Source organism: Corvus cornix, chromosome 14 (genome assembly GCF_000738735.6).
Source record: "Corvus cornix cornix isolate S_Up_H32 chromosome 14, ASM73873v5, whole genome shotgun sequence".
Classification (NCBI taxonomy): Eukaryota; Metazoa; Chordata; class Aves; order Passeriformes; family Corvidae; genus Corvus; species Corvus cornix.
The window spans coordinates 2,655,575-2,681,626 of record NC_046344.1 but is presented as its reverse complement, the minus strand read 5'-3'; the positions used below and the strand labels follow the sequence as shown (position 1 = coordinate 2,681,626).

Sequence of the window (26,052 nt, the reverse complement as noted above, 5' to 3'; positions counted from 1 at the left end):
TAAGATTTCTATCATGGACAGAAAAGTGGCTGAATTATCTGAAGACTTCCTGTCAGGGAATGCTGTCATCTCTCAGACATGCAAACGATTAAGAAATGCTCCTGGAACTCCTCTGTGCAGTGTGTGCTGTATTTCACAGCTGCAAACGTTACAATCTTCAAGAAAGGGAAGGCAACAATTCCCTTCAAGTCATGAAAGCACTGAGCTCAGTTGTGAATGACTGCAGACAGAGCGTGTTGTGACACATGCAGGAAGCGCTGTTTTATAAGAAGATTATTCTTGCCAACATGGTTTTGATAAGGAACAAGTCTTTGCCAAAAAAAAAAAAAAAAAGATATGTTTGTTTTCCAAATCCTTATGTAGTCCTTAGCACTCACTTATTTGAGCTTCCCCTTGTGCACAGGATACAAAAGGAGCACCAAGCATGGGAATGAAGGGCCATGCTTCATCCATCATACAACAAAGCAGAATCATACTTGTAGGATAATATTATAAATACTAGAAATAAATACCACAGAGAGTTTTACAAAATATTTATTTTGAAAAAAATCACTCTGTACAAATTTAACATTCTCAACACAGAAGTTTTATAAAAATGCCAACACAACAGAAAGACGAGTTAAACATTAAACTGCTCTTTTTCTTAAATTACAAAGGGACAGATTCATTCCAAAGAAGCTACTGTAATTCTAAACAGTAAAGAGACCTTGATAAGATTTTGTTTTTTCCCTATTACAGACAAATACAGGTATCAAAGGATGACTTTTCTCATCCTTTTATAAACTTCCCCCCCAAACACTGTTCACAACTAAACCAAATACTCTAAATGGTTTACACTTTCACTGTACATAGCTTGTGCTCCAGGAAAAGTCAGCACAATTTGACCATCATTTTCTCAGTGCCTAACAAAATCTCACCTCTATAACATTTGGTACAAAATTGTCTGTACAAACCAACATTGCTCATGAAAATTAGAAGCAAACTTAAAGGTTAAGAGCATTAATCTGTGCCTTCAATTTGGCATTGTGAAGAGAGAGTGATTAAGTAAAATTTCACTGAGTAAAACTCAGTAACTGGGATTACTGTATTTCTTTTTTTTAGTAATTACCATTGTATAAAAAGTTTATATACTGCAGGTTACTATTAGGAACAGCAGACCCTAAATCTAACAATGCTAGTTTCATAGTCTTCATCATAAAACTAGATTTTTCTGTATATTATTTTTCTCTCTTCATTTTAATCTATTTGCGAAAGCTGCTGTTGCATATCAACTGCTTAAACAGGAGGAAATGTCTCCTCATTAAACTAAAACCAGTAAAAACGCCATACTACTGTAAACACAACTAGAATGAAAACTGACAAAATGCAGTGTGGCAGGTAAGCCATCGTCTGGAAAGCTTTTTTCACATTTTCTTAACACAAAATATGGCTCACACCACAAACAACAGGACGAAATAAAAACAACCAGGGGAAAAAAAAAAACAAAAAACAAACCTAAACTATTGAATCTTTCAAGTCACAGCCAGGGGTGCCAGGCAGGGTCCATCCTGCAGAGGTTGTCCAAGCTGTTTGCAGCTGCCACCAGGGTGTTGACTTTGCTCTCCCCTCCCTCAAACTGGGCGAGGTTGTGGAGGCGCGTCATGATGGCAGTCACAGCTTTCTGAACCAGTGAAACCAGCTGCTGGCTGTCCATGTTTTCGGGCTGCCCAGCTGCTGACAGTGGAGAGGAGGTGTCCTCTTGGGTTTTTTTGTGCCATGCAATGATTTCATCCCGTAGCACAGTTTTTAGGATGCCATCAACCTATATGAAGAAGAAAAATTGGATTATTGCGCTTAATCCAAAGAACAATCAGGTTCTATCAGATTACAGGATTGTAACTAGATTTTAGCCAACAGCATTTTGACAGTATTGGTGCCACGTTGCAATTTTAAACTTTTCAAGGCAAGTGTGGCTTCCACCTATCTTTATTATTTCCTCCCAAGGTGTTTCTTTTCATAAGAAGTTTCCACTACAAAAACACAACACAATGACTCCTACAGAAATTAATAACATATATTAAGATATTGATACACAAATACAGTTGTGTATATTCTATTTTAATTACTCCACTAATTCTTGTTTTTTCCCACACACACAGAAGTCTTGGGCAAAGATTTGGAGGACTTTGAAATGCTGGAGGGGTTTTTTTGCAGTCATTACACACTCAGGGAATATTATTTTCTGCTAAACAGGGAAAAAACACTGACTACAACATCCACACATAGGTACCTAATATATATACATATATGTTATATAGGCCAGTTCTATCCTTGGATGTAAAAGAAATACCTGCAACAAATACTTCCCTATTTTTTCTCATCACTGAGCTGAATTATTGGTATTAATCTGTCACCTCCAACAGTCTCAAGCTTCTAAAGCAAGCTTTCACATGTCCAGTCTGAGTCAAATTAAACATTTACACATAACAAATAAAACATTTCCAAAAAATTTCCAACATTTCAGCCGGCCTTTGTGATGACCTCAGGGTAAAATTTTAAAACAGATACACATCATTCAGTTCCTACCTTCAGCAAAAAAGTGCTGTTTAGTTCATAACTTGTCAAATACAAGCCTGCAAATAATGGTGCAGAAGGTATACAAACCTTGAAGTTTGGCTGTGCAAAGCAGCGAGCTACTGCAATCATGGATGCAGTGAGGGGCCCAGACACCCCGATGGTGGTGAGAAATTCCGAGATGTTGGGGGTGAGCCGGAACGGAACCGGACGATTGGCATCCAAATCTCCGGTGGCATCGTTAATGTCAAAGCGAAAGTAGGCGACATTGAGCTTGCCAGTATCCTGGGTTTAAGAGAAAGATGCACAAAAGCAATTAAAGGAACTGATTTTCCTTCCTGGGACCAAAAGCAGTTGGATTTTTGTTTCTGTTAATGCTGAGTTCCAACAGTACCACAATAGCTTTTCACTCATTCACCCAAAAAGCTTTTGAGCACAGAAGTTATAAATAAAGGCATGTACAAAGTCAGGTAAGTATTTGTCTCAAAATGTTGTGTCCAAACCCATCACTAAATACATGTAATGCCAAACTTAAGGAATAGATCCTTCTGGATCATGATCTGTACAGAGTCACAGCCAACAGACCTCTGGGACAACATTCAGTGTCCAAGGCTCACTGTGGGTAAGCAGCTGAGCACTTAATAGAGGGATCAAAAAATCCTAATTGCTATACAGACTATAGCTCTCTGTGCATTAAAATGACATTGGGACTTTAATAAATACTACCTTTGCTCTCTTAAGGTGGCAAACCTCATTTTATATGTTAGGTTAAAACAGAAAAATCATGATTAATAGGAGTTGTAGTTTGATGCCAATGCTCAAAAGAGAATGGTATTTGAAAAGGGGTATAGCCCTGTAAGAAAATGAAGCCCTAAACGTTGCTGTTCTTAGATCTGTTTGATTTAATACAGAGGTATTTTGAAAGCAATATATCTAAAAGAAGACTAAAAAGAGAGACTTATCAGTCATTTACATTAAGAGTTCCAATATCTACGAAGGACTTCACAAAGTTCTAAGCTCTCCCCACAGAAGGCAGAGTTGATGTCCACGGGGACTGCAGTTTAAAGTACTCCCTACAGGAAGTGCAACCACACAGACATAAAAAGCCTACTGAAATGCACTATTATATATGTTGAACTTTAACTCACTTCAAAAGCACAGTCCAAATATCCATCTGACCCAAGACGACAGAACGAACAACCTGAAGCGTACCTGGGCAATCTGCAGCATCTCGGGGTTGAGCCTGTTCAAATGGAAGATGAATTCTGCAAAGCCAATTAGGGCTAACTGGATGGTGAACATCTTCCGGAAGGTCCAGTAATCCGTGGCATTGGGGAAGGTGTGCAGAGCCCACTCCTTGAGCATGCTGCGAGGCACCATGTTACTCTGCACCTCCTTCAGGATGTCTCTGAGAACCTACACAGGAAAAAGGTTCGTTGGAAGAGGGTGTTTTTAATGCACTTCTTAGCAACAGACAGATAGACCTAAAGCAACTACCAATCTGATTTTAATTGTTGTATCTCATTTTAGGAAAAGCATTAAAAAAAAAAGAAAAATCTATCAAAATATTTAATTGCTATAGCATGTACTAGCCTAATGAGTTAGAAAAAGAAATAAAGTTAGGATCCGATTATGTTACCCCAGAAAGCATGTTAGTCATGTTGACTTTAATTAAATGGTTGTTAAAGCTTCAAAAGCAAGAATTCTGCAAATAGAAACAAATGTTACATAGCACTTCCACTTTATTTCATAACAAAGAAAGTGAGACAATTGTTTAAATTATGTCTGTAATACGTATTTATTGTGTATTTTCTAAAAGCTGTATTTGGAATGGGACTGGCATTTTATGTACAAATTTGCACTAACCCTAAGATAAAAAACATTAAAAAATCTTATATATCACAATTGGTTGTTTGGTGGAGCTTACAGAAAGAGGGGGCTTTGTTCTTTCTGAGTACTTCATTTATTAGGTGAGATTGCCCAACTGTTTGGCTTAGATGAAATGGATCCACTGGCAATTTTAAGAGAAACATTAGAAGAACATGGGAAGCCTGCCTCACATATCATGCTGTAATGGCTTATGTAAATTAGGAATCCTGCTTCCCATGCTGTCAATTAATTATTTTTAAAGCACTGTACAAGAGAGCAAATAAAAAAAAAAAAAAATCAATCAGCACCCTGCCTGTTCTCAGTCCCATTTACCCAAAACAACTTCCAGCAATACAAATACAGCTTTTTTTTAATAAAACTTTTCCAAGACAACCTAAACCACCAAAGAGACATAGAGCTCTCATTATGCAAAATCAAAATAAAACTGCAAAAAATCCAACCACCACCCGTGCACCAGGTACGTGTCTGACATGCAATGAGAGGTGAAGCGCTGAGGGGAACTGACATGGGGAATTTCAGCCCGGGATGGAATCCGGGGTGCTGAGGTACCTGGTGGCTGGCCTGCGTGCCCCGCGCCTGCACCGTGGCCAGCCGGTCGTAGTAGCGCGAGATGGGGTTGTCGTGCTCGATGCCCTTCTTGGCGCAGCGCTGTTTGTAGATCTCCACCAGCGACAGGGACGAGGGGTTGTCCTCCACCAGCCGCATCTGCGGGGACACGGCCACCACCCGGGGCACTGCGGAGGGCACGGGGGGCAGAGAGCAAAGGGAAACTGAGCGCTTCATGCAGAGCCCGAATGCTGACACAGCAGCCCTTAGAACACGACTGTCATACATGAAATCCCTAATTGTGTTTGGTCTTTGCATATTAAGTGCGCTAATTAATTAATTCTGAGTTATATATTTTTAAATTGAATGTTAAAATTAGCCCATGGGCCCAGGTACAAAAATCAAGTTCCATTATCAGTGTTTTCAATTGTTCAAGGTAGTTTATTAAAAGAGTTGCACTATTCCCAGTTAAAATTCCCCAGTTAAAAATTCCCAAGTTATGTCCCCTTCTCAAACTTTAAACCACCTGTACACTATAAGAGTTATCTTTCCTATGTTTATTGTCTAATTTTACAAGTGTTTTAAGATGTGTTGGATGTATTTTAACATTTTTTAAGTGTTTTTACTTTGCACCCTAACTCAAAGTCTAACTTCAAAACCCCAGTTTCTAACAGCCACCAGCTATTTTTAGCTCCTCAACCATTGCCCTGTAGGCAAGCTCCGCGGCAACCTGAATTTTAATGAGGGCATGTTACCACCCTTATCTCAACTGATACCACCCCTCTGACAACGACGAGCTATTGGTGGGCTGAGATGATCTGTCAAAAGGAAAGCACCGATCACTTTAAACTGAAGGGGCGGGCTGTGGGCGGGCTGTGGGCGGCTAGGGCGGAGCAAAGGCACTATAAAACAACACGACGCGCTTCAGAGAGAGAGTCCCCTGCAGACTAGCTGTGGGTGGGCATTAGTGCTGGGCATTAAAAGCCTTACTCCTATTAAGGAGCCTTTAATAACTTTTTTCCAACTTTTGGACCAGCCAAAAGTCAGCTCAGCACTGCAAGTCCTTTTTCTCTACCTGAGGTCCAGTGCTGTCTCAGCCAGAAGATCTCAGATCCCTGCACTCCTGGGGCATACCATCTACTGAGCCATAGGATCCCAAATTTTTATATTTTTCTAATTTTTGTAATTTTTCAATTCTTCTGTTTTCAATAAATTATTTTAATTTTTAATTTAACTAAGAGTTGTCTCTTTCCTCACAAGGGCCCCGATCATCAGCTGAAGTGCATCGAGGGAAAGTTTTCATTGCTGTGCTCATAACTAATTTGCAAGCTCGGTTAAAAAGGAATTACAGCAGGGTTTTTTTAATCTTAACAGAAACATGAATTGTATTTTCAAAAAAAATGGAGCACTCATCATTCTTCCTATTTTTTTTACCTTTAGGCAACAGAGTAATACTTTGTTTTGAGGCAAAGCAGTTCATAATACCTGATTACAGGACTTTGGCATTACGTCAATAAAAATGGTTCTGAAGAACAAAGATTAGCTCATCAGGGTATATAAAGTGATTCAAAAAAACTGAAGGAAAAAATATGGTAGTTGAGGAATAGATGTTTAAATAAAATAGTGAAGACAGAGAAAAATATTCAATAATCAGAAAAATGAAGCCACTGGGCTTTTTCTTGATGAGCAGTAAAACATCAAAAACCTGACCTGCACTTTTATGCTGCTCAGTTAATTTATCATTCTACCAAGTCTTCTGTTCATCCCCACCTAGACAAATACACACAAGGTTTCTTCAATAGCTGGCTTTTCCAATGACACTGTTGTCACTTTATTTACCATATGTTTTAACAAATCCTTTGGCTTGTACATTTTGGTCTTTTTGAAGTCAGAACTCAAATATGCATTTGTAGGCTCTACGTGCAACTTGTATCATACACCTACCTAAGCTCCTGACAGTAACTTCATGTCAAGAGATACTATAAGCCCAAGAAGGAGTGATAAAATCATACTTCTTTGAAGATCTCAGCACTTTTTAAAAAGACAACAGCAATGCAGCAGCTTTGTCTTAGTGTCTTGAATTAAAGTTTCCCTTCTCTGTTAATATATTTCCTGTTCACCCAACAGGGATTATTAGAACTGACCAATGCAATGTGCAGAACTCACTTATATGAGGTCAGTACATGATTCATTGACCTTCTGAAATGCAAAGTATTTATATATTAATATGAAGTAGTTATACAGCCATAAGCTGGAACTTGCCAACAGCCTCAGTATCTGGACAACACAAGAACTTGAAAGCATTTACAGTGGTATCTGAAACACAAAACCAAGCAAGTTGCCAGACTGATATTCTTTGTTTCTTTTTTCATTTCATGAAAGAAACATAATAATTTATACTTGACACATGAAAAAGGCAAGATACACAAGGAAAAAGAATTAACACTGTTCTCAGCCTTCTTTCACTGCTTCTGTTTTGAAAAAAATTCTTTTTATTATGTATTTTGGCAACTTATACACATAAATCCTATTGGAACTCTGTCTTTTCCCATCATTAAGACCAGACTACCATTACATTTGTTAATTCTGCAATGTTTAAGCATTGACAGGCAGCAAAGCTAGAAGTAACCTTTTATAGGATCATAGAAGTATGTTCAACAGAAGTCCTCCATGTGATATCCAGATTATTTTATTTGACAAAAAGTAACCAGTCAGTAACTATTCCTGAAAGGATAATTCCTATCACTATGGATAACATTCAAAAATTACAAAGATACATTATTGTATCAGAGAATTCAGAAACTATATCTGAAATTCAGAAGAAAAAAATTCTTCTGTGTTACGTGGAAGACGTAAAAGAAATTCAATATTCATATATCGCAACTTGGGGAGAAAAGGTTTGGTTCTGTCCCTCTTCAGTTGTCTTTAAATGTTTATTCTGAAGTACATGCACCCATTTCCACACCAACAGGCCCAGTGGGCATCTCTGCCTTAAATATTCACAAGTGCACTTGTATCATAAGCAACGCACATAAGCACTTCTGCAAACACCCCAGATCCCATGCAATCAGCTGCACTTCTCCAGAGGGGTGCTACAGCTCCAGACAAGACTAATCACCCACACAGATGTGAATTTACCTTCTGAATATTCAAAAACCTCCAGCGATTGTAACCTTGGAGTGCAACTTACATTTAAAAACAACACAGACCTCTCTCTTTGCGGTACCTGTGAAAAACAAATGCCTTTTGGTGGTCTCCTTCCTCTTCTCCAGGCAGGGGTTGAGGAGGCGGAGGAGCTGCAGGACCCTCTCCTCGCGGCGCGACTCGGTCAGGCAGGCGTCGTTCATCACCAGGTACGGGTAGATCTTGCCGTTGTGCCCGCGGATGTACAGCCTGCGAGCCGCCGTGTTGTGCTTCTGCACGATCTCCACCCTCGGCATGAACCTGCCAGGATCATTTGATATTCATGACATGGATGAGGGTATTGAGTCTTTCATTAGTAAATTTGCAGATGACACTAAGCTGGGAGCTCGTGCTGATCTAGTGGAAGGAAGGAGGGCTCTGCAGAGAGACTTGGATCGATTGGATGGATGGGCAGAGTCCAACAGGATGAAGTTTAATAAGTCCAAGTGCCGAGTTCTGCATTTTGGCCACAAAAATTCCCAACAACGTTACAGGCTGGGGACAGTGTGGCTGGACAGTGTCCGGGTGGAAAGGGACCTGGGGGTGCTGGTCAACAGCCGACTGAACATGAGCCAGCAGTGTGCCTTGGTGGCCAAGAAGGCCAATGGCACCTGGCCTACATTAGGAACTGTGTGGCCAGCAGGAGCAGGGAGGTCATTCTTCCCCTGTACTTGGCACTGGTAAGGTCACATCTTGAGTGCTGTGTCCAGTTCTGGGCCCCTCAGTTCAGGAAGGACATAGAGATGCTTGAGTGTGTCCAGAGGAGGGCAACAAGGTTGGTGAGGGTCTTGGAACACAAGCCCTATGAGGAACCATTGAGGGAGCTGGGGTTGTTTAGCCTGGAGAAAAGGAGACTCAGAGGTGACCTTATCACTCTTTACAACTCCCTGAAGGGTGGTTGTAGCCAGGTGGGGGTTGGTCTCTTCCACCAGGCAGCAACTGACAGAACAAGAGGACACTGTCTCAAGCAGCGCCAAGGAAGGTATAGGTTGGATATTAGGAAAAAGTTTTTCACAGAAAGAATAATAAAGTACTGGAATGGTCTGCCCAGGGAGGTGGTAGAGTCACCATCTCTGGATGTGTTTAAAAACAGACTGGATGTGGCACTTGGTGGCATAGTCTAGTTGAGATGTTAGGACATGGGTTGGACTCGAAGATCTTGGAGGTCTCTTCCAACCTCATTATTCTGTGATTCTGTGATGAGACCTTTGTAACCGTTTTGAACAATAGGATCTCTATTGATTACAATGAAAGCACTAATCTCAGTTTATACCAACATACAAGAAAACCAAATATACTCTGGACAGTACAGTTGTTTAGTGATCTAATTACTAAAATTATTGAAGGAGAATAAATTATAAATTTTTAAAAAGTCTTATATCAAAGTTTGACTCTATGTAACATACATATATAAAATATCCATCTGCTATAAAATATCCATCTACTTTTGCGGAGTGCATGGATGGAGAGGGCTTTAATTTTCTTCTCTAAAGTTTTCACAATTACAGCTACCAAAAGGTATTTTTAGGTTACCTTGCTATCTTGATGTAGTAATGTGTTGGCTTTGGCATAAGGAATTCTCCAGGTATTTCTACTTCTGCAGTTTGAGCTGAAAAGTTACTTAGAAAGCGGCACTTTTCCTCTATGAGGAAGAACTTTGGAAGCTGTTTAGTTTTGGCCTCCAGAATTTTGATCCATTTCTTTAGTTTGGAGATAAGGTTGTGGAGTTTCATTGATCCTGGCACACTGAAGTCAAAATCTAAAAATAAGCCAAACAAAAACAAATCACCCAAGTCAATAGTGCAAACCAAACACAGACATCCCCACTAAGCTGAACTGCCTTTAAAAGACAGGCTCTGTTGAATATTTCTATTTTCTGTAATAGAAATCACTGCAATACTGAGCATTTTCTGGGCCACACCAACACCATCTTCCCAACATCGCTCTCACTACAGTTTCAGAACAAAGCAAATAAATAATAAATAAATAAACAATTAAATGTCTTTGAATTTCCCAAAAGAGGGAAAATGAATAAACCACATGCATGAAATGATGGCTCAGCACTTCAGTGCCACAACAATGAAAGACTAAGCACACTTGGGTAAGAAGACAAAGTGTTCTCTGTAAACCTCATTAAGTATGGCATCCCAAATTGTGCCAGTTAACCAAAAGACTTGAATTTTTAAACTCATCTCTACTTCCTGGAAGATGCCATTTTAAGTTCAACATGTCTCAAGTGAAAAAGCAACAGCAAAATAAACCCAGAGAATATCAATTCAGTATTTCTGAAACTTACAGCTAGAGCAGAACAGAATCTTCAGTATTATTCAATACAACAAAAAACTAAGTCTTAAAAATGAGTTTAAACTTTCTTGCAGAACCTTTGTTTCAATATCTTATGTACACTCAGTATTTTCCTAAGCTGACAAAAATACCGAAAACCAAACAAACATGAGTGCTGCTCAGAAAACCTGACCACATAAATATGCTACAAGCATCTGCCTGCTAGTGTGCCAAGAGTGAATTAGGTATGTGCACATAGCAATTGCTGCATATAAAAGTTTTTTTCAAAACTCTGCTTGTCCCAAGGACTTACTCCTACAAACAAGCTTAGAACATTCATTTAGCCAGCAGAGTTCCTGCCATTCTATACATACGCTCTTCTAAGTTCTTGTCTTTAGTCCAGGATGCTAATGGCAAAGAAAACAGTGCAGCCTAGGATTGCTTTCATTTTGCTGTTCTGTTACTTAAATAAATATCAGAGAACATGTAACCCAACATATTTCACTGTGTATCCACAACAAACTGATATGCTGAGAGCTTTCAGTGAAAGACCTAAGTTTACTAGCCTAAAACAGAGCAAAAAACCAGCACACACAAAATCCCTTCCACTTCTATAAGAGAAAAAGTCTATAATGAAAAATACAGTTTCATATTTATGGATGTAATATTCCCTTTTGTTTTTCTGCCTGCTGTGGGCAGTGCATCTATTGCAATATCACTGTAAAACATTCTTATTATAATCCCAAGCCTACCCTCTAGTGAGCAGTGGGAGTAAATCATTTCATCAAAGTGACAAAATTATTGCATCATTTATCTCCCAAATCTCTGAAGTGCAGGAAAGTACCCTCAAACTGCAACTAGTTTTTGTGCCAATGTGAATCAGCCAAGAGGTAAAAACACACATCAATATATTTTCCTAACAAAAAAAAGTCATTCAGTTCACCACAAGAGCAGCTCTAGTTTGTTGAATGCCTATTTAAGGATTCTTGTTGTTCTTTTGTTTCCCAGTGGCAGATGGGAAAAACAGAGAGTTCAATTAGTCTTTCTGCTCATGTCACAGAGAGCCCATCTGAGAAGAAAAATCACTTCAGCTGGAAGAAAGGGAAATTCAAGACCAAACATTATTTGTGTACAAAGTCTCTCTGCTTTGCAGACATCTTAATCTATATAAACAGTGGTTTTGTTTCAAAAAAACCCACATTTCTTCAGTACTTAGCATTGGAGAACACCTCTCTCAAGCCAACACACACTGGTCTGAAGCACCTCACTACTTGCACCATCTGTTCCTAAACAGAATGGGAAGTTTTCCCCCTCGTCCTTAATGGAGATTTTCACTGAAGGCCATGGCACAGACTGCAGTGGAAGCAGTTTGCTCTCTCTCTGCTCAATGCTGCTGAAGTTTCTTGCCACTCTCAAGAGAAGGAGAAATGAGGCACAATCTTCTTCCCAGTGAGACCAACCTAAAAAAATCCTGATGGCTCTCAACACTCTTTGATTGAGGGCTGTACCATGACTTCTCAGGAAGCAACACCAAAAAACACACTGGAGGTACCAAAATTGGAGTACCAAACCCTCTGTTCCCCCCAGTCCCCTTGACCTACAGAACACTAACATGGCATTAAGGAAACAAACACCTCCAAATTAAGACTCCTGAACTATAGAAAAACACCATGGAAGAAAATAGTTGTAATCAATGAAAAGCATTAATGCTTTTTGAGCAAGCAACAGTTCATTTGAAGATTTTTGAGATATTCTGACCATAGGAAAAGCCTGATCCCATTAAAGGTTCACACCTCAAGGATGTCCAGCTAAAAAGCCAAGCTCATGTAAGGTATCCCTGAGGACTGAGTTGTAAGTTCAGCTGCACAAAGCAGGCCAATTCTTTATGCCCATGACACTGAAGAAGATCCAAGCATTCTCCAAAATTGAAGTGCTGTCCTGCTTTTGAAGTTATTATTCAAACATTTATATACTCTACTTCCCAAAACTTCTTTCTAATCGCACAAGAACTTCTGGAAAAAAACAACAAAGATGAAAAATCTCAGTGACAGGAGAGCAGAAATATGGAGCAGGACTTCTGGTTTATCTCTCAGCTCCAGAACACCAAGACTGAACAGACCAGACCAAGGTCAAATATTATCCATCTCTTCATCGGGATTTCCTGCATAACATCCTGTTACCTAAAAATTACAAGGGAAGCAAAGAAAGAGCTAGCAAAGTATGCTATGTTCACTCTTGAGCAAAAAGGGGGAAAAAAAATCCTTAAAAAAGCTGAAAATGAGCAGAGCCGTTTCCCCTGCCCTCTCCCCCCAGTTCAGAGCCACATTTGGGTTTCAAGAGCTTCCTCCTGACTACAGAGCTACCATGTATAGTGAAGAATTCATTGTGCTGGGTGACAAAGTCTCAAGGAAATTACTGTGCCCTTCAAGGGTGTATTTTGGTCCATTCATATTCAGCTTGAGTGGAGAGATGGTTGCAGAAAGAAGCTGATCCAAACTGTAAGCTATCATCTGCCCACAAAAGGACAATTGAGGCAGCTTTTCTGCTGCTTACACTGCTGAGAGAGCTCTCAAAGGGAGCATTTTTCAGCATTTTCTATTCTTTGATGTCAAAAGGTTTAGCAGAAAAGGAGAGAAAGAACAAAGAACAGATAGTCAAAGAACTGTGCATTTGAAGTTCCAGAAAAAAAATTCAAAGGAAAATTTGTTTTTATAATATAACATTAGGATGGGGTAAAGATGACCTATCACAGCTCCAACAGTCCACACTGCTGCAGAATTTAGAATTTAGAACATAAGATGGTGTGAGAGTCCCCAGTGGCTCCAAACAGAAATCAAAATACAACCCTGATGTTGATGGAAATGATTATGCAACCAAACCCTGTTGAAAGTGTCAATAAAACATAGCTGTCAACATTAATCTGGGAATAATTGACAAAAAGTTTACTCCAAGGCAGCTCCTTAGCTTGGATACTTTTGAAATGAAAAGCAACCATTGTAATTACCTTCCATCATCCAAATGCAACTAGTACTGAGAATGGGAAAAACAAACATGAACATTGTAGAGTGACAGAAGGACACATTAGGCACACTCTACAATTGGTTTCTCATCATGTTAAAATAGTCTTTGCAATCTTCAGTACAGTAATTACAATCCTATTCAGTTATTTACATACATTTTGTTGTTATTGCAAAATCAATAAAAAACTTATTTTCATTTTAGGCATAATGAATTAAACTACAGAAATTATTAAGTATGCTGATTGGTTTAATTTCCTCTGTTTTCCCACTTTTAACTTGTAAATTTAAACACTGGATATAATAGATTAAAATAAAATCTAATCCAGCACTAAGCAAAATAATTACTGGTATCCTGCAAACATTCATATTTCATCATATTTGAAAAATAAAACATTAACTCTTCAAAAAAAAGTAATTACTGTTATTTAACTGAAGTTTACTAAGAAACACTTCGCATTCAACGACTTCACATGATTTTTATGACCAGGCCTATGTTATACTTCGGTTTATATGTTGTTCCATATAATTCTTTAATTAAGAGAGAAAATCTGAAAAGCTTAGCAGCCATTTATATATCACAAAGATATATAAAAATAGAATAATAAAAAATAAAAACAGTGTAAAAAACTGGAAATCATCTCCATTTTTTCACTAAAAAATTGGAACTGAAGTGTAATTAAACTTTCTTAAATGTTTCTCTAGAAATGTTTTGAAATATTACTTCAGATATTGCAGACTTGAGTCTGGTGGTGTATTTACTTCTCCTTTACACCTCAGAAACCCCAGATCTCTCTGATGCTCACAGGAAAGGAAGCAGGAAGAGATACTGTGACAGACCAAAAATAACTCAAATCCAACCAAAACTGAGCATATCAACAACGCTTAGAGCAGTAAACAAGTGGCTAAACTACTGCTGCCATGTAATGACTATAAACAATTATTAAAAATTAAAACCAAGTCCAGACTTGTATTAAATGTAGAGTACTTCAGCTGGAAGGGATCTACAGCAACCACCCATCACACTGAGCCTGCTGCCTGCCAGGCAGCACCCCCAGGTACCTGCTCTCCCCATTTACACCTGTACCTGGCACTATTGCTCTGTTCTAGGTACAGAATCCTGCACTTGGACTGGTGAAATTTCATCCCATTAATCATTATCCAATGATTTTTTTCCCCCCCTGTATGCTCCTATTAAAGGCACACAAAGTGTTTCTACTTCCATTTCCCTCCCTAGTACACTTCATCCAGTAAAAATTTAATCATATGGTTCAGGACTTTCATTATCTGCTGTCATGCAACTGCTGTGCCTCAGAAAGGACATCATGCAATGCACGGCGTGCACAAGATACGTAGGTCATTTCTACAACTGAGTTACTTTCACAAGATTCCCATCAGTTCCCTTATTTTCACAATATTATCAGCAAAATGCTTGAAAAAACACCCCAAGTCTACTTGTCAAACACTCTCAGTTATTTATGCAACACTCAAAATTGTGGCAACCCAAAACACTGATGCCAATCAGTGTCACCTTCTGTCATATGTGAGCTGCGTGGCCTTAACACATTTCACCAAACAAATCAAGCTTGTAAACAAGCTTTTCTTAGAATTTTAAATCAAGATCAGATACTTAAATATGTAACCACTGGTTAAGAGAAAATGAATGAAGCAAAAAGCTACTTCCCTTAAGTATCTTTTTTATTAGATCTGATTAAAGTTATTGATTCAATTTACCAGTGATGTAAATTTGGGTAATAGAATTTTTATAATCTAGTTATCCAAAACACTAAAGTAATCTTACTCATCAGAAGTAGGCTGTTTTGAGAGACTTCACATAAAACCATCAGTTCGGAGTTCTGGAGTGAAAATGTCATTAAATTCTGGCATCACAGAGACAGAGATCATTACTGTCCCTCACATACAGCAGGCAGTTCTGTGTAAATTGCAAAAATATTATAGTGAAGTAATCTAATTTATCTTTAAATACATATGTGATCAAACGAGAGTCTTCAATAATAAAAATACAATATATTTATTCTCCAGACTGATGTCTGTTTTCCACCTGAATTACATTTGTTACTCCACAAAAGACTGGAACAAAACTATTCCAGGTTTGCTGAATGACACAAAGGTGCTGTTTTCTAAAGTTTCTCTCAGGAAAGATATTGGAATTAAAAAGCAGAATGCCCTCACAGCTGAACTGGAGGAAAATTTTCTTGAGATTAAAAGCAACATTTAAAAAAAATTTTAAACATTTACCTGTTGTAAATTGCCCTTTTAACTTCTGGAACACGGGGTCTTGAGCTGTTGCCTGTGCTCTCCTAGCTAGAGACTCTGAGGCTGCACTAGAAAACATGGTGGACACATTAGAGACGTTCTCAAGACCCACTCCAAAGGTGCTGACTAACTTCTTGACAAAATTCAGTGTATGAGGAGTGATTTTGGCATCTGAAACGGCTCCGCTTTTCTCAAAGGCAACAGAGTAGCACTTTGCCAAGCCCTGCTGCAGCTGTCTAAGAACCTAAGGATGAAAAAAAAAAAAAAGCAAAATAGTCAGGAAGATTAGGCCTTCTGATTTGACACCAAATATTTATTCCCACACTGCATTTTATATAGCAAAATTATCCTCTCAGAAACATCTACTCAAAACTCTACTTTTAAAAGGCATCAGAGGGTTAATCAGAATAACAGCACTGAATTCCATCAGCATTGCAAACAAACTGAGCGGGGGAAATGCTGCATCACAAAGGACAACTTGCTCCTTTCAACAGCAGGTAACTTTAAGACTTCATGTTTTGAGATATATGAAAAAAATGTGATATAAGGAAACCTTCAAATAAACACTCTGCTAGGGAGACAGAACAGAACAGTCCAACACTTTGAGAAGCAAATAACAGCAGAGTGGCAGGTCCATCTGCTCTCTGTTGTAATTCAAATTTCAGGTAACAATCACCACCTGTCACAGACCACCAGCTCACGAAGGAAACTGGTATCATTGAAACTCAGTGTAACAATATACATTTTCACTTAGTATGAGCAACAGCTTAAATGCTAGAGGCATTCATCACATTAACAGTTCTGCAAAGCCTCTGTACTGCTCCCAGAAATAACCAAGATCCTTAAATTCCAATCAGAACAGTTACTTCTACAAATACATCAGTTTACTAATCAAAACAAACAGTTATGCTTTCATGTTTAAAATTAATTCTGGATAAATATTTTGCAGTTAAATTTCCCTTATATGATGCATACATATGAAGGTGTATTGAAGCCAAATACCTCTTCATGCCAATTCTCTCTGAACCAGACCATCTGATCCACAATGCCTTCCAGGGAGGACAGAAGTGTTGGATGCAATTCCCGCTGCATGTGCATAATTCTGCTGCATCTCCACATTGGGGCAGTGGCTCTGATGGGCCCAGGGTCTGAGGCAGAGTGGGACTGATTTCCAACTGAACTTGGCTGCTGTTGCCCTGAATCTGGAAAGTGAACATTATAAAGGAAGGAAGAATTACCTTTCACGAACTTGATACGCGCCCATGTGAAATAAAATAAATCATTCCAAGAATTGGCTTGAGATTTACATTAAGTATTAATTATGTATTACTTACTGAGTTTCAGAAAATTTTTTTTTAGAAAGAAAATTGGGGTTTTGTAGAGAAAACTCTGCACCAAATGCTGTTTAGTGGTACAGACTTCCCAACATTAAAGCAAAATAAACACTCCTCAAAACTACATAGGAGGTGTAGCTTTTACATTACCAACCTATGCTCTTGAAGTAACAGACATTGTTTCATAGAGGATGAAATAATCTGAATTATGGGTGGTTTTTTCCCTTCCATTTTGGGGAGACCTTTCACACATAACTAAAGAATAAATATGTTCATGCCAACAACAGACAAATTGTCACATTCTGTATCTTTTAGCACAAAACATCTCTAGCATGACAGCTGTATCAGACAGTGATCAGCAGAGTTTTGCTTTATCAGATGACCCCCACTAACTCACACAACCAACCCACCCACCCAGCAGTGGTTTTTGGCAGAACCTACAGGGAAATATTTTACTGTTGCTGGATAAGAATAAATTATTAAGGCATGTGGGCATCTCCTTCTGCAAAGGAGCACCCAAAGAAAAATAAAACATTATTTAATTAGTGCCCTTTCAAATTTTATACAGAAATTAAGTGAACTAATTCCCAAGTGGAAAGGGAAATTAAATAAACAATGCACTTTATAATAAAGAACACGGAGCTGAAATGAGAGTTCTTCAAGTAGCTCTCCCAGGATTTGCTGGAAATTATATGGGACAAAAGAACAACTAACTTCTGTGGAATCATTTGACACAACTATTCCAGATGTGATTTGTTCTTGGGAAGCCAGTTGTTGTGCAAGTTGCTGAATGCTTTCCCAAACATTTCTCAAAGCCAACATTGATTTTATCTGGTGTAAACTTAGATGCTCATTTTACTTGAAAATTAACCATAAGAAGTTATTATGGAGATATTATTTTTACCAGTGTGGCTCTTTGAAAACAAACTGAATGTTGCACAGTTCATGCTTCCATTGAAAATTAGACAAGAGAATCTTAAAAAACTGTGACGTTCTCCTGTATTTATAAACCAAGAATTTTCTCCTCCTCCAAAAATTTATCAAGATAAACATCCAGTAAAGAACATGTGATTCTCAATAATTGACACGAGAATGAAAGAGATTAAACTCTTCTTGGTGAGTATTTAATACAAGAAAATCTGAGACAGCTCAAGCCATCTGCAGATTTAACTTGACAGAAACAAATCAATGCAAGCAAAGCTTATCAAGAATTTTCTTCCTTAGCCTCGCTAAGTGGGTTTTCTAAAGAATCTGTTTTCTCTGTAAAATCCAGAGGAACACAACATAACAATTAAGTTACAAAGAGCCCAAGCAATTCTATCAGGACCAAACTCACCGCTCTTGTAGCGCTCTCGCTGTTCTATCTTCAAGGTCAAATAGAGGGTCCTGATAGGGAAATAAACAGCTTGGGGATAGACTCTTCCCACCTATTTGGAGATACACATTTCTCAGTTAAGGAATACTGACTACAGATCACATCAACATGGACAGATTCTCTTGTAAATGAGTCTAATTCAGGAATAATCAGCTCTTTGTGTTAAATAAAAGCTCATGGAAATTAAAGATTCTTTGTGTAAGAAAAACCCGAAGAGGATGAATTGGTAGCTCCCTGCACACACTGCTAAGACATTACCTAATTAGAGCTTCCAGATCATATTGCCTAATAAACCTGAAAGTAGCATAATGTCAGAGCCCCAGCTGGGCCAGCTCAAAGATCTTACTCATGTGCATAATGGAAGAAAAACAGACATAATGACAGTGGTTAGTCTTTAAATTAGGCCACAATTCCCAGCAAGCCCCACGATACTTGATAAGAAAGCCCATTAGAGAGTAACTTTACTCCACCTAATTGTGGCACTTAATGTAAGGGGATACCAACTGCACCCAAAAATAAAAACAGGATTTTATGGCTTCCATTAAAAAAAAAACCCTAAAGAGATGTTAACATTCAGCAACCCATTTAAATCTGTAAATCTCAGTATCTATTAAAGGAAAGAAACCATGTGTCTACTACCTGCAATAGAGCACATCTTAAGACATCATTTGAGACTTCTCCAGCCACAATTTTACTAAATCATAGATCCTTTCTCCATCCAAATGGATATGGTAAGTGGTAGAAATATTGCAATGGAACTGAACTGTTCAGTAATATGATATTTATGGCACATCACTAACCTGACACACAAATGCTTCGGGCTGTAACTCAAAAGTTAATTGAAGAGAATTGCAGAGTTTTAAAATAGTAACACAGAAAATATGATATTTTTTAATTTCATGTTTTTTCTATGTACCTGATGTTTAAAGGCAAGACAGACAGGAGTATCTGTGATATTTGTAAGACGAAGCTCCAACTAGATTACAACTGCTGAGCAAGCACTCACTTCGAAAGACTTTATACAGATCTCAACAAATATAAAAGTGTCTACAATGTGTTGAAATGAGTTTATTTCTGTCAGAAGGCAGTCGAGCACACTGGTGTTGCCAGACAATACCAAGCTTTAGCTACTAAAGTTAACCACTCTTTATCCCTACTCCTGTGTTACAAGTATTTTTAACTATGTATTTTGTGTGTTCTATATCATTCACAAAAATATATTAAATAGAATTCCAGAAGGACAGCTATAGTGCCTCATGCAAACAGGGATACAATTTCAGTGGATTAAATCTCAGCAAGTAAAATTCACTTTGAAATTTAAAATATCCTCCTTAAAGACAGAAGTTACCACTGTTTAACACATCAACAGTTGCAAACAATACCATTTCTAAAGCCTGGCGTTTTTGTAATTTGCTTTAAAAGATATTCGTGTCTCATCTTGCCAACAAAGATTACAGACAATAAAGAATTAGAGATTATCTTCTGTACCTGACTGATGAGGTTGAGGAGGAGTTTGCCCTCTGAGCCAACCAGGCACGTCAGCAGCTGTGGGATCCAGGCAAGCCACTGGATGGGTGGGACACCAATACAATACTTGTCCACTGCATCTGCCAAGGTGTTCTTATCATCATCAAAACTCAGCAGCCAAAGAACCTGGAAGAGAATTCCAAAAGAATCAGTGCTTAAATTTAAGACCCATCAATCATTACGATGCACAAAAGCAGAGATACTTTATTAATATGACTGTGGAGTCCTTATAAGTTTTAAAGCTGCCTCAGAGACCAGAACTTACATTCACTATGCCTGGCCAATGTTATTTTTTCCCTTAGAAATTATTAAGAATTTAAAATTTAAATGTAAGTGTACTCCTTGCTGTGAAACAAGACAGAAAAGAGCAAATGAAGATGACTGCATTCCAGAAATTCTTTGGGTTTTTGGCTAGGGGTGTGGATATAAATTTAGGCATTTTTATAGAACCTAAAATGTGCAACTGAGATAAATGAACATTGATGCAAGAATTTGATTATTTCTTTGGGTATTCTAAATTATTTTAACTGTCCACCCCTAATGATACTTCTTTCTAGTTTAATTTATATGTAAATATATTAAGCATTGACTCAAATCATTAACTGGTATGCAACCAGACAGGAAGACCAATAAATTCAGAGTGCTACTGAGGCCACTTTTAATCTCAAAAAATATTTTCTGTGTTTGTTTCATGGTCAGAACAGATTGACTTCCTTGGTCTGCTATATTAATTTCCTTCATGAAAGAGATTAAATATCCTCAAACTGAGAAATGCATACTACAAATAGCTTTTTTAGCCAGAAGTTTGCTGAATTTCAGAGTAAAACAGAAAAGGATTATCTTGAATAAAATGCAATACTGAGGTAAAAATCAATATTATTTACCCATAGTAATGATAAACAGACCTCAAACTATGTTACTTTTTAAAGGAGCAAAGGATGCCCTTTTGCAATTATTTCACCACATTATGTAGCAGAAATGCTGGATGTGATTTGTCCTCTTCCTCCTACAGAAAGGTTCCACATCTAAAGGAAACCCCAGACATCCCAATGAAGTAAAACATCCCAAGATGAGTTATGTGCAACCAGCCCAACCACACACAGCCTTTCCACCTAAATTAGAGCTTTCCATCAGTAACCCTCTCTCTAATTGCACAGATTCTTTTTCAGCCATCTAGACCTCACCTTTGCTAAGTATTTCCTTGATTTGCTCTCGTTCTGATGGCGACAGGCGTGCAGGTAGCAAGTGATGGCAGACACCCCCAGGTGCAGCTGCCGCTCCTTCACAAAGATATTCTCCAGGTAATCCCCCCACATGGCCCAGGCTTTCACCAGCACATCGTGCATTTGCACAGCTGCAGAAAAAGCTTTGTTTGCTTCTTCAGACCTGCATGGTGACAAGTAAGAATATGAGTTTTATATAATTTAGTAACTACCTGTAGTGTAAGTCAGATTTCTGATAGGGCAAGCAATTACTTTCTTAATACTTAGTGATAGTTTTGCATTAGGTTCTCTAGTAAGGTCCCTTATAACTGTTTTGTCGTTGCTTTCCTTAAAGTTCAGCACCTACAAAAAGTAAATGCTTCATAATGGAAACAGTTTTGTAAGTGTTAAAAACCTCCCTTTTAAAAAAAGAAAAAAAAAACTTCCAGTGCACCCCAGTGGGAACCCAAGCAGTGAAACTGGGAGAAAGAAGATGATAACACCAGAGGAGTGGAAGCAAAATCATTTAAACATGCTGCTCTGCTGAGCAAAAACAAGGAGTAAAGCAACATTGGGAAGATGTTACACACGTTATCTTTCAGAGGACTGCATCTTGCTTAACTCCTTTTCCAGTGAAGTCATAAAAAATTTTACAATCAACAGTTTCTGGAAACAGTCAGTTCCTCATCCCCACAGCTGTAAAAGTTTATTTTTTCAACAGGAAAAGTGAAGGAATTTGAAGGTTAATCACACAGTTCTGGCTAACCAAAAGATTATTTGTTTGTTACTCCTGAGGTTTTCTCCACGTTTCCTCAAGTGTTACAAGTCCAAAATTTAGCCTGATTCATCCCAATATATATCCAGTCCTTGAATCTGTATTACTTCTTAGGTATACAAGTAAAGGATGAGAAAACTCACATAAGCATTACCAAAATGAAGAAACTTTTAAAGTAGTTCAAGACTCCTTATTAACAGAAAGAGCTTCACTTCTCCCTTGCAGAATAAGCATTGAAATAAACCATATGAAGGTAACATAGTGCTTGTTTGACTCATTTTTTGAGGTTACATGTAATGTATTTTTAACATAACAATATTAGCTTGGAGGATTATAATACTAAATTAAAATGACCAGCTACTGAGGCATAACTCTAAAAAGGAAAACAGCTTTGTCTGTCATGTATTAGTTTCTGTGCTGCATTGGTGTCCTTGCCTTCAGAAGCTTCCTGCACCCTGGATGAAGGTTTGAAGTGAACCAGCCCAGCAGCAGCCTGATGGATGACTTTGTATCACTACTTCCTCTTTATAAAAAAGGGACTTCTCCGTCCGTTTTCCTTCCTCCCACTCTACAATCCATCACTCTTGACACCCAAGATGATTTTTTTTTAAATGGTTTCTATAACCTTGCCCAGCCAATGGGCAGCACAGGAGGATGCAGGAGCAGAGGTGACCTCTAACTTCAGTTTCGCTGACACACAGGTAATCAATCAGCAGTCCCATTTTCAGGTTCAACACTGCCATTGGGCCTAACTGAAACCTTCCTAAATCCCTGACCTCAACTGCAGTGCTAAAAAATGCTTGTGTGGTTTTTGGTAAGATTAAGAAACTCAGTACACGTCAGAGCCATGTTTTAAACAGAAACCTTTATCCATTTTATCCTGAAGGAACAAATAGAGACAATTCTCTGCAAGAACTTTAAAAAATTTTAAAATATGGGGGAAGCACATTTTCTTCTCCTTACACCTCACTACAATTAAGCCTGTGACCATATAAAAGCCCACTGTACTTTCCATCAAGGTAATTGCATTCTGCCTATTTAAAATTCTCTCTTGTATCCACAGAAGATATTCATCATTTCCTGACTTGAATTGCTATGTGAGGTTGCAGTGTACAGCTTAAAACCTGATGGATTTCCTTCCATAAGTGGCCACAATGCAGTGGTAAAGCAATTATTCCACCCATATGTAACACGTAGTAAAACTGCCATTAAATCCCATGCCCACTAAAAGCTGTTGAAATCTGAAGGGGTCCTTTTGGCCTCACCAAACAAAATTTGACTGATGAGACATTTATTTATTGAATTAAAGAGAGATCTTCCTCAAAATCATAAAATACCTGTCAGGACAAAGGGAAACCATTACAGAAATAGTTGTGTGAGAGCAAGGCTTGCACCTGGGTGTTTAATTGCTGCAGTGCAAGACGACTCCAACACACCACATCAGTGTTTTCAGTTCAATTGTCTGAAATAAATGTTCCATTTCCACACTGCATCACACACCAGATTTGCCTAAGCTACACCACCACAGATTTCCCTGTGCCTTCACCAGCTGCAGCTATTAAAAAGACAGCCAAAGACAATGAAACAGAAATGAGAGGAACAGAGGTTAATTTTGTTTAAGTAGCTGTAAGCTTATGGACTGAACCTTTTCTCCTTGGTTTTGTATGTGATAATTATTAAGAACATAATTCAAGTAACCTCCTTTTGCCAACTACACAAGGACATCAGTTAGACATCAGTTTGTCCAAGTACTCACAGAAAAAGAGAAGGAAAAAAAATTATCACGAACTGCAAAGCTTTGAACAAACTTATTCTCCCTACCTCATCTCATCCCTTGAAATATAAAACTTGGGAAAAAAATCAACTCATGCAAGGTTTGCTGTAACTACTTCTTTCCTAAAACACTTCCAATATATGACCAATCATTACATCTTCAAACTGTAAAGGAACTTTCATAGATACTTTTACTTTGTTACAGAATTGTGAGAAATTTTAGACTGGTATAAAGATACGGAACAGCTTTTCTGCTCAAATACTGTGTTGAATACTTCAGCTGCATTTTTCTCAGATGTGTGCTAGTGCCTCTTGCAGCCAGCATACTCACTTGTTAATCTGTGCCAAGAACATTCCCTTCAATGCATAAAACTCTGCAGTCATCTCCTTGGTGAAGTACTTCAGGTTGGTTGATTCAATAACTTCAAGACCCTGTTAAATAAGCCTTAGTGAGAAAAGTCTTTTAAAAGGGAAGGATTTATTAAATAAAAGTGCCATAAAACAACAGCTAAAATATTCTCTTGAAATTTAAATAGCGCAACTTTCTAGTATTTCATTTTCATTTTAAAAAATACAGACTGACAACAATTTTAAGTTTCCACTGGCTTGTGCAAACCAAATACTACAGACAGCATTTAGCAGGTTATTTTTCCACCTTGTTTATGTTGTAATATTATTTATATTGTTATATATTACAAGGTTTGTTTGCTGATCAACCACATGCCAGTGAGTTTTGCCTAAAATCACATTTTTTCCCTATCAACACATACGATTTACTTCACCACTCATGAGTCAGACACTCAGAACTGACTTAGAGCTTCAGTTAGTCTTGCAGCACTGTTGTTTCTTCTCATCACAAATAATGCCATTTTCAAAGTCCCTTCCATATATCGATCTTGGAGGATTTCAAAAAACCTACTCCCACTTTACTTCTGGGTCAGCTAATTTTTAATATGTTCACAGTATCCAGTTCAAAGAGGACATTAACTGCTTTGGACTAAGAGCACAACTTAAAACAACACTCCCTGCCAAAGAAACTGAGCCTCTGTTCTGGATAGAGGCAGCTTGTTTAGATCAATGCATCTGATGGCCCCTGCAATCTCACGAGTTCCAACAACAGCTTCAGGGATAAAGCTGCCCTACCTGCATACACTCATTTTTGCCCATGACTCCAGCCAGCTGAAGGTAACACTTGACTTGCTGCCGAATCTTCTGGAAGCAGTCCACGATGGGCACGGTGGGGATGGTGTGGATGCGGCTCAGGATGTCCAGGGCCACGTTGACCAGCCCTTGCTTGCGAGCGATCTTTCCGTACTGGATAATGGCCGAAGCAGAGGCGTGAACTCCCAGCATGGCATTGTTGGAACTGGGATCATGCTGGGAACTGTTCTCATATGCAGTCACAATGGCTGGAAAGGGAATGTGAAGTGCTTGTCATGGTAAATGGCATTATACAGAGAGCAGCATCTTACACAGCAACACACACGATATGGATGACTTAAGATGATGAAACGCTTTAATGAAAATTGAATAAAGTCTAAAACTTGTCAAAATCAAGCCACTTATTTCAAACCATGTGTTGTTGGAAAATTCTGTGATGAGTGCATGCTGGATCAGGCAAACTTACCCTGGTAATGATGTTGTCTCCACATGAAAATGCTGCTCCAGTGGGATAAATCATCTGACACGATAGGTAACCTGTTCCTCCAAGTCTTTACAACAGTCTTCATATCATGTAAGCTGTTGTTCCTCCCCAGATTAGTTGGTTGCAATCCTGCATTTATTTGGGCTGCTTCTTGAAGTTCAATTATTTGCTGTGCTGCCTAGAAGACATTAAACAATATAAATAAGGAACAAACAGAAGATGGCAGCAGTCTCGAACCCACTAAAGGCAGAAGACAGTTTGTTAAAACTTCAACCACCTGAAGAAAAGGCCCACAAACTTTAATGGAATTTCATTACCTGTAGTACAATAAAGCCAGTGTAGTATTCTCTAAGCTACCACTTGGCAGATAACAGTTGTATTCATTGTTAATCAACCAAATGAGATAACTATTTCAGGAAAAAAAAGGCAGTCCAAATTTATAGAGTGAAATCTCTTGAAACAAAATAAATTAAAGTAATATTTTCCTACAGTCATCTCAGTATCAGCTCTCACAATAGCTTAACCTTCATCCTACACCCATTCATCACATAAATTTAATTTTCTCATGGGTATTTAATCACATACTATCTGATATTAAAAAAAAAGTAATTACTGCAGTGCAAATTGAAGGCTGCATTTGTACCTCTGTCAGTCACTGACTAATTCATCATT

The 26,052-nt window shown here is 38.3% G+C and overlaps 1 protein-coding gene across 2 annotated transcripts in view; it reads right to left on the bottom strand.

The window, feature by feature from the left end:
- Positions 1 to 516: 516 nt before the first annotated feature.
- The window catches only part of LOC104685044 (transformation/transcription domain associated protein), a 77,861-nt gene continuing 52,325 nt past the window's right edge, over positions 517 to 26,052 (bottom strand). For both annotated transcript variants that reach the window (XM_039560137.1, XM_039560138.1), the window contains 14 exons: positions 25,363 to 25,558; positions 24,879 to 25,144; positions 24,067 to 24,167; positions 21,170 to 21,371; positions 19,947 to 20,111; positions 18,420 to 18,510; positions 16,752 to 16,951; positions 15,732 to 15,993; positions 9,706 to 9,931; positions 8,216 to 8,433; positions 4,993 to 5,177; positions 3,766 to 3,969; positions 2,644 to 2,838; positions 517 to 1,801 (listed from right to left, as the gene is read on the bottom strand). In XM_039560137.1, coding sequence (XP_039416071.1) covers positions 1,517 to 1,801; positions 2,644 to 2,838; positions 3,766 to 3,969; positions 4,993 to 5,177; positions 8,216 to 8,433; positions 9,706 to 9,931; positions 15,732 to 15,993; positions 16,752 to 16,951; positions 18,420 to 18,510; positions 19,947 to 20,111; positions 21,170 to 21,371; positions 24,067 to 24,167; positions 24,879 to 25,144; positions 25,363 to 25,558 — 2,796 coding nt within the window. In that variant the 3' untranslated portion in view covers positions 517 to 1,516. The remainder of the gene's footprint in view (positions 1,802 to 2,643; positions 2,839 to 3,765; positions 3,970 to 4,992; positions 5,178 to 8,215; positions 8,434 to 9,705; positions 9,932 to 15,731; positions 15,994 to 16,751; positions 16,952 to 18,419; positions 18,511 to 19,946; positions 20,112 to 21,169; positions 21,372 to 24,066; positions 24,168 to 24,878; positions 25,145 to 25,362; positions 25,559 to 26,052) is intronic.